Here is a 7522-nt window from a genome sequence, read left to right on the forward strand (position 1 = left end):
GGAAGGATTGTGGAGAAGCTCCGTCAGATTTTCAAAAGAAGGGGATCCGATCAGCGGAATAGAGGAACACGCAGGGAGATAACGGCGTCTCTTCATCCCGTCCTCTCATTCCGTCTCCTCGCAGGAGCGCGTCTGTTCGTCCTGCGTCGCGTCGTTCCTTCCCAGACTGAGAGGACTTCCACCATCAGAGGCGATGAGATGTGAGTGAGCTATGCCTTGTGGAAATGGACAGACTTTATCCAAGCGAAAACATGGCGTCTGCGTCCCGAGGTTTAGCTTCTTCTCCGGTCTGCTCGTGGCGCTTTGCTGCCTGGAGGCATGGGGCTCCGGGCCACCGGGGGACGGCGGCAGGAGCTGCGGCCCCTGTCCCGTTAACTGCAGCTGCACGCTGCCGGGGCCCCAGTCGTCCTGCGTCGTCAACTGCTCCAACATCGGGCTGGAGAGGGCCCCAGCAGCGGCGGACATCCCGCAGGCCACCACCGTGCTGTAAGTACAGGCTCCATTACCCCTGAATCACCAGTTCACCAGTGGGAACAGTTCAAAACACACTGCTTTGAGATTTAAAACAATCATATCTACAGTATTTAAATGAACGTGGCAGGCAGGTCATATGCTACTTTTTATTTTGATGACTAATTATTATATGTGTGTGTGTAGTGATGTGTTGTGTTGACCAATAACTGAGCTCTGAGCCTGTTCACCATGTGTTCATGTTTTTATTTAGAACTCTTTTATTAGTTATCAGTTTGTTTTTTGTGCTCTTGTTGTTGTTGTTGTTGTTGTTGTTGTTGTTGTTGTTGTTGATCAGTCGATTGAAACAAGCATCTAATTTTGAATTTGAATTATCGATCAATGGTTTGAGTCAACACGTTGCTGGTTCTTCTTAAATGTGTGTTTACTGCGTTTCTGCTTTTTGTATCTTTGTAAATTGGTCATCTGTTTGTTTCATATTACACATCATGCTTAATTGATCAAAAGAGAAAATAATTGGCGGATTAGACAATAATGAAGAGAATCACTTGTTGCATATGCTCTCTGACAGATGTGGGGGTTGGATTAATGTGGCCTTGAAAAACTCGCACGGAGCCTGCGCAGTAGCGTAGGTTGTTAAAAAACAGAAGCGGAAAAATATATAAATGATATTTATAGAAAGGCACGGGACATTTGGATACACAGAAGGTTCATAATAATATGGAAAGAGGAGGACTTTCTACTTAAAGGTTACTTTTGTGTGTGGCGCAGGCTTCTATTGAAGGCCTAGTGACACTGTGTGTGTGTGTGTGTGTGTGTGTGTGTGTGTGTGTGTGTGTGTGCTTCAGTTTGGTAGTGTCTGTTGAGCCGCTCACCAGAGAAGTGAAGCTGGTGTTTTTGGTGCAGATCAGTCTTCAGCCTCTGGTGCTGCTGCAGAGAGAACATTCTGTTCTGCACCGACGGGAGACACATGTTATCAATTATTCATTTCCCCTCACACTACCGTCTTTATTTAAGTTACACGTTTAAACCAGGGCTCAAAGTTAGTGCACAGTATTTTGGAAGTTGCTTACTTGAACGGACTCGACTGAATACGTGTATAAATACCGTTTAAACTGTGTTTTAGCAGATAAAACTGCATATTTGTTATTATTCTGATGTTATTTCACATCAACACGCTCACTCGGCACGAGAGAGGCAGAGTGCTCCGTTAGAGGCCGGCCCTGCAGCAGGATCTGTCTCTGATCAGCCAGACTCTACTGGAGCACTAATTGCAATGATCTGGATAAACTTCCTCCGTCCGACTGCTCCAGCAGAAGCCATGTGTGGAGGCGACTCACTCTGAACATTACTGTCCTCGCTAATTTGGCCCCTTGTCTGCTGCTCCCACCCTACCAGCAGAAGCATGGAAGTAAAAACAGATCTTTAAATGAGTGCCGTGACATTTCACGGCTGACAGTCCAGCAGAGAGCTTGACTGTATTCATAGTATACTGCTGCAGGCGCTGCTCGGCCTGTCTTACTCTTTATTTAAAGAATACAAAATATAATTTACTTCCACGGACGAGTCGGGGCGAAGGCCAGACTGTCTGGGAGGTGTTGTGTGTTAGATAGACGCCCTCCTGAAGCCGCCTGTGTCACGTCTATTCAGTCTGGCTTTCCTCTCATCAAGGTGCTTTAAAGCACGTCCTCCAGTGGAGAGGGTCACCCTGCTTCAGGAGACAGAGGAGGAGATGTGGCCGAGAACTTGGAAACTAAATGCAATGGAAGCCATTGTTCTTTAGCTTTCATTTCACATGAATATGACTAGTATCTGTAATAGTGAGGGAGAGAACTGGATTTCTGTCTCTGTGGTACCGGTCCGGTCCGTTATTGGCACTGTTTGAGACCTTGGAGGAGTAAACAGACGGTGGATCTGAACTTTGTTGTCTGATGTTCTTCACACATCAAATAGAGGACGTGCTGTACATGAATGATAGGCTAACAGCAGGTGTTTCTATGAAGATAGTGTGTGTCACTCACTCACTCACTCACTCACTCACTCACTCACTCACTCACTCACTCACTCACTCACTCAGGTGGATTGTTTCAGCTTGAAGTTCACTCTTAGTTGCGCTGCGTCTCTTTGACTCCACACGGACTCATCTCCTCCTGCCTTCATTCAGCCTCTAGTGAAGCCGTTGAGTGGTGGAGATGGAGCACATCTCACATGAACCACGTCAGCTTTGAGGCTTTTAAGCGCAGCGAGGCGCCTCCACTGAAATACGCTGCAGGAAACTATGGAATTATGTCAATATCTCAGTGGTTTCACTGCAGGTGTGTGTTGAGTGTTTTATCTCATCAGAGATCATTTCAAAGGCTTCTTCTGTGGTAAAATGATAAAAGTGAAATTCTGATGTTGTCACTAAGTTGTTGGTCACCACACACACACACACACACACACACACACTCACACACACACACTACTGTTTGTTACACATGTTTCTTTTCAGTGAAAAGCAACATCATTCCACTGATGGATGTAGAGGTTAGACAGTAATTTACACAAAGCGGAGCAGCGCTGCGTCCTACAGCCTCACATCAAGACGTTTCAGACACTCACCGCTCAACAGACTCATCTAGTGCTAGTGAAGTATTTTAACAGAGCAGTTGGAGAAAAGCATTCCCGTTGCACACCAGTCCATCTGTTCCAACCCACACACATCATAAAAATCTCTCAGCACTTCATACAGGCAGTTTATGCGATTCTCAGCTGACTTCTGGGAAATGCTCGTGGATTACCCTCAGGTCTCTGCAGCCTTCGGTTAGTATGCAGGCCGCTGTGACACGACGTATCGCGGGGCTGCGTCCGGAGGACAGAAGACAAAGAACGTGAATGAGACATTCAGACAACAACCATCTGAAGGTGTTCAGTCCTCAGGAGCCGTGGGGTCGGTGTACACACTGGAATGTGTGCTTTGTGGTTGCTGTTGTTTTCCTTTCAAAGGCTCGATCCCTCGGTCGTAGGTTATAAAGAAATGAAGACTCGTACATATTCATGATAGTCATTTCACACACAGGTCAGTTAAGTCAGTCCAAACAGAAAAGAACTCAGAGGAGAAGTACATGAATAGTACATGAATACAGTCCTTTTTAATATTACAATACACGCGTTCATAAAACAAAGAGCTGCTTTGCATCTGTTGGGAAACAAACAAGTACGTGGAAAGCACCCGATTTATGTTGTTTAGTATTGAATACAGACATTAGTCGGGCTGACCTCTGACCTCTGACCTCTGTCAGTCAGACCGGTCCCCACGGCGCTGTGTCTGCAGGTAACAAAGCAAAGAAACGGTGTAGTTTCCTAACTAACTTTCCTTTTGTTGTGAAGGACTCGTCTCCGTCTCGGGCGGCGCTCCTTTTACCTGAAGCGTACACGCTCCTATCAGGAGGAGTGTGTGGCGCTGAGACGCACACAGACGCACACACACACACACACACACACACACACACACACACACACACACGGTACACACAGACGCACACACACACACACACACACACACACACACACACACACACACACACACACACGGTACACACAGACGCACACACAGACGCACACACACACACACACACAGACGCACACACACACACACACACACACGGTGCACACGCGTCTCTTTTCACGGGGAACACGTTGGGCTTTGCACTTGGTGCTGAGGCTTCACAGCTGTCAGACGGACTCGGTCTCAGATTCTCTCACTTTCTTTTGCCTTTCCTACTTCTGTTCCTCTCCTCCTCCAGAGGTGGTGATCTCACACACACACACACACACACACACACACACACACACACTGGCTCTAATGAGATGGGAAAGGAAAGATTGAATCTACTGGACATATGTGAGGGAGAATTTGTTGTGTTACCATGGCGATAGCAACTAATGACATCACTCTCAGAAGCACAGACATTCCAGAGGGAGAGAAGAAGAAGACGAGACAGCTCCATGCTCTCCTCCTCCTGTGTGCGTGTGTGTGTGTGTGTGTGTGTGTGTGTGTGTGTGTGTGTGTTGTGTTAATTTTCAACTGCTGGTGACAGAAATCTCTTGGTTCATTATTAACTCGTTTAAGTGGTGGTGGTTACACAGCAGACTGAAGAAGGAACTCTGTGTGTGTGTGTGTGTGTGTGTGTGTGTGTGTGTGTGCGTTTGTGTGTGCGTGTGTGCGTGTGTGTGTGTGTGTGTGTGTGTGTGTGTGTGTGTGTCTCTTGCCGTTGAAGGTTTCTTAAACTGTTGTTTAGTTCTCAGCTCTGACGCTCTTCTGTCTTCTCGTCTCTGCTTCTCACACCACTGACGGCTGACAGACGCTCTGCTCTCACGTGGGACTCGCTCACACAGTTCGCTGCGTCTCTTCCTGCCGAAGCTTTGCCAGATGTGTTGTGTGATCGCAGACAGAGAAGCCTAAAAAAAGAATCGGATATACAGACTGGGAACTAACAGCGAAGCAGAGGATGCAGTCTGTGCTGTAGTTTAAAGCCAGGGTTGACAGTGACCAATGACGCTATTAAATAAAGTACATGAATGTTCAGCCACATCAATCACGTTGTTCATGCAATATGCAGAGAGGGTTTGACAGAAACATTGAGCTAAAGTATAGTATCTGTTCACACCGGCCTCAAGAGATCGAGTGTTTATCACTTCAAGACAACAGTGGCACTCATGGTGCGAAGAGAAATGGCCTCCATGTAGAATACACACATAGAACTCATACACCGTATAATGAAGTATGTAACTGTGAGCAATGCAGACATTCTGTGTCTTCTTGGCTTTATGGGGATGAAGGTTTCCTTCATTAGAGATTCATTAGTCTAGTAGTGGCTTCCCCTAAAGGAAGTATGCTTCCAGTTACAAAGACTGACTCACATGTCGTTTTAAAGAAGCTTTCCTTTGTGTCACATCGGATCTCTGCATTCCATTTAATGTGAAGAACAAACAATAGAAATGAAAGATTAATAAGAAAGAGAGGATAGATGTGTACGGAGTAGATCTTGATTATTTAAACGTTTCTCTTTGGACTGCGTTGTGCTCAGCAGTGAGAGTGAACAACTCTACAGCAGAAGTTCACTGGAGAGGAAACGTTTGACTGTCGCTCCACAGAACAACTCGACAAACCTGTTGTCTCCTGTTGTTAAAGCCACCGGAAAAGAAGAAGAGTCCTAATTGGATTTTGTTCCTCGCATTTAGATATAAACAGCCATCGTAAGAGAGAGTGTGTGTGTGTGTGTGTGTGTGTGTGTGTGTGTGTGTGTGTGTGTGTGTGTGTGTGTGTGTGTGTGTGTGCATTACAGTAACACACTCCCTTTACAGTCTGCATAGATATAAAGATATCTAAAGACCAGCGTCTTTGAGGCTGTTTTGGATCGGATTGCCTCTAAAGTGTGGAATGAAAACCTTCCAGAGTGAGATGCTGCAGGTCGGTGGAGGGTTTCATCTTCATTCAATGTCATGACATCATTCAAATTCGGATCAAAAAGCTAATTTTCCATTTTCAAGTGAAGGAACGTTCGTTTGCCATCACTAAGCAGCAAATGTCCCGCGTCATTTCCAAACGTACAGCAACCGTTTCACAGTCAAAGAAACATGATCACAAGAATCAGGAACGAATGAAAATCAATCACAGAGGATCCATGTCTGTGGACCCGTCTTTGAGTCTCGTTGTTTCATGCCAGTGAACCTGCAAGCAACACATTAAACTGATGAGCTAGAAGAGCCGGCAGAGAGCAGAGAGCAGAGAGCAGAGAGCAGAGTCAACATAGGGAGCACAGATGAAGTGTCACCTGTAGCTCTGGAGGGCTGAGTCAGATGAATCATTTCCTTCAGCGACCTCCGTGCTCTCAGCTCGTCTCGATGGTGTCGGAGGCTTCTTTAACTTCAGCTTCAGCTTTAGATATGCATATACACTCACACAGGGCTCAGATGATTTTTGTTTTATACATTTGAAACATTGTCTATCTGTGCCCATGAGCAACCGCCTGGTTTGCACCAGTGGATCTGCGGTTTGCATGTAATCACCCTGCTCCCCCGGTCTTCAACCCGCCATTAAAGAACGAGAAAGAGTTTCTATTTAACCAGTGGGAGCTAAAAGTAGTGCAATAAGACAGACAAAAGGAAGCAGGTGCAGTGATGATAAACCATCTCTTGTGATGAGATATTAAAGGAGGGTCACAGAATGGAACTCGTTCCAGTGACTCAAAGTGTCAAACTGGAATAAATGACAATCAGAGTGTCTTTAGGAATGACCGTTAAATCATTCCCTGTTTGAGATATGGTCAGCCGTATGGTGGAAGACGTCATGTTCTGTAAATGAAGTCTCCATAATCCATATTTGGGAGAGTTGTCATTTGCTTTGCAAACGTACAGTAAAAGGCTTTAAGTTGTTGATTCTAGATCCATAAATAACATGTTGTCATGCTAGTGACATGGCTCTGTGAACGTCATGGTCGCCGGGTCAGTTAGTCTAATATCTCCTCAGTTATTGGATAGATTACCATGCAGACATTTATGTTCTCTTATGACTGTCTCACAAATCTTCATCTAGCTTCATCGTCCCGTCTTCATCACTGGATACACAAAGTCCAGCCTCAGCTGTAGCTTTTAGTGCAAAAAGAAAAACATAATGCATGAATAATTGCATGAATAATAAACCCAATTCAGATGTCTAGGCTATGTCACTACAAGAAGTGTGTGGACAAAAGCATCATTTCAAATATAATCATGTAATCTAGTCACTGCTGCTTGAAAACATAAACTGAGCATAAGTTGATGGAACACTGAAACACATGATTCATATTCATATTAATATGAATTAAGATTCATATTTGACTTTGCTCATTGAATATATTGTCTGCACTACAAAGCAGATGCAAAGCTGCTTAACATTGAATTGTCTTACTTTGATGATTCCGTCCTCATGAATTAAAGGACGTTTAATTGAAACACGTCTGTATTGATGTGCAGTAGTGAGCAGTTTATGAAGCTTTCACTTGATACTTGATATTAAATGAACATTTAA

The 7522-nt window shown here is 45.0% G+C and overlaps 1 protein-coding gene across 1 annotated transcript in view; it reads left to right on the forward strand.

The window, feature by feature from the left end:
• Positions 1-23: 23 nt before the first annotated feature.
• The window catches only part of pkd1a (polycystic kidney disease 1a), a 50124-nt gene continuing 42625 nt past the window's right edge, over positions 24-7522 (forward strand). Inside the window, exon 1 of the mRNA XM_068729133.1 lies at positions 24-486. Coding sequence (XP_068585234.1) covers positions 212-486 — 275 coding nt within the window. The 5' untranslated portion in view covers positions 24-211. The remainder of the gene's footprint in view (positions 487-7522) is intronic.

This window comes from Cebidichthys violaceus, unplaced genomic scaffold, assembly GCF_023349555.1.
Source record: "Cebidichthys violaceus isolate CVI_PGR_0920_01 unplaced genomic scaffold, fCebVio1.0.p SCAF_44, whole genome shotgun sequence".
NCBI classification, from domain to species: domain Eukaryota; kingdom Metazoa; phylum Chordata; class Actinopteri; order Perciformes; family Stichaeidae; genus Cebidichthys; species Cebidichthys violaceus.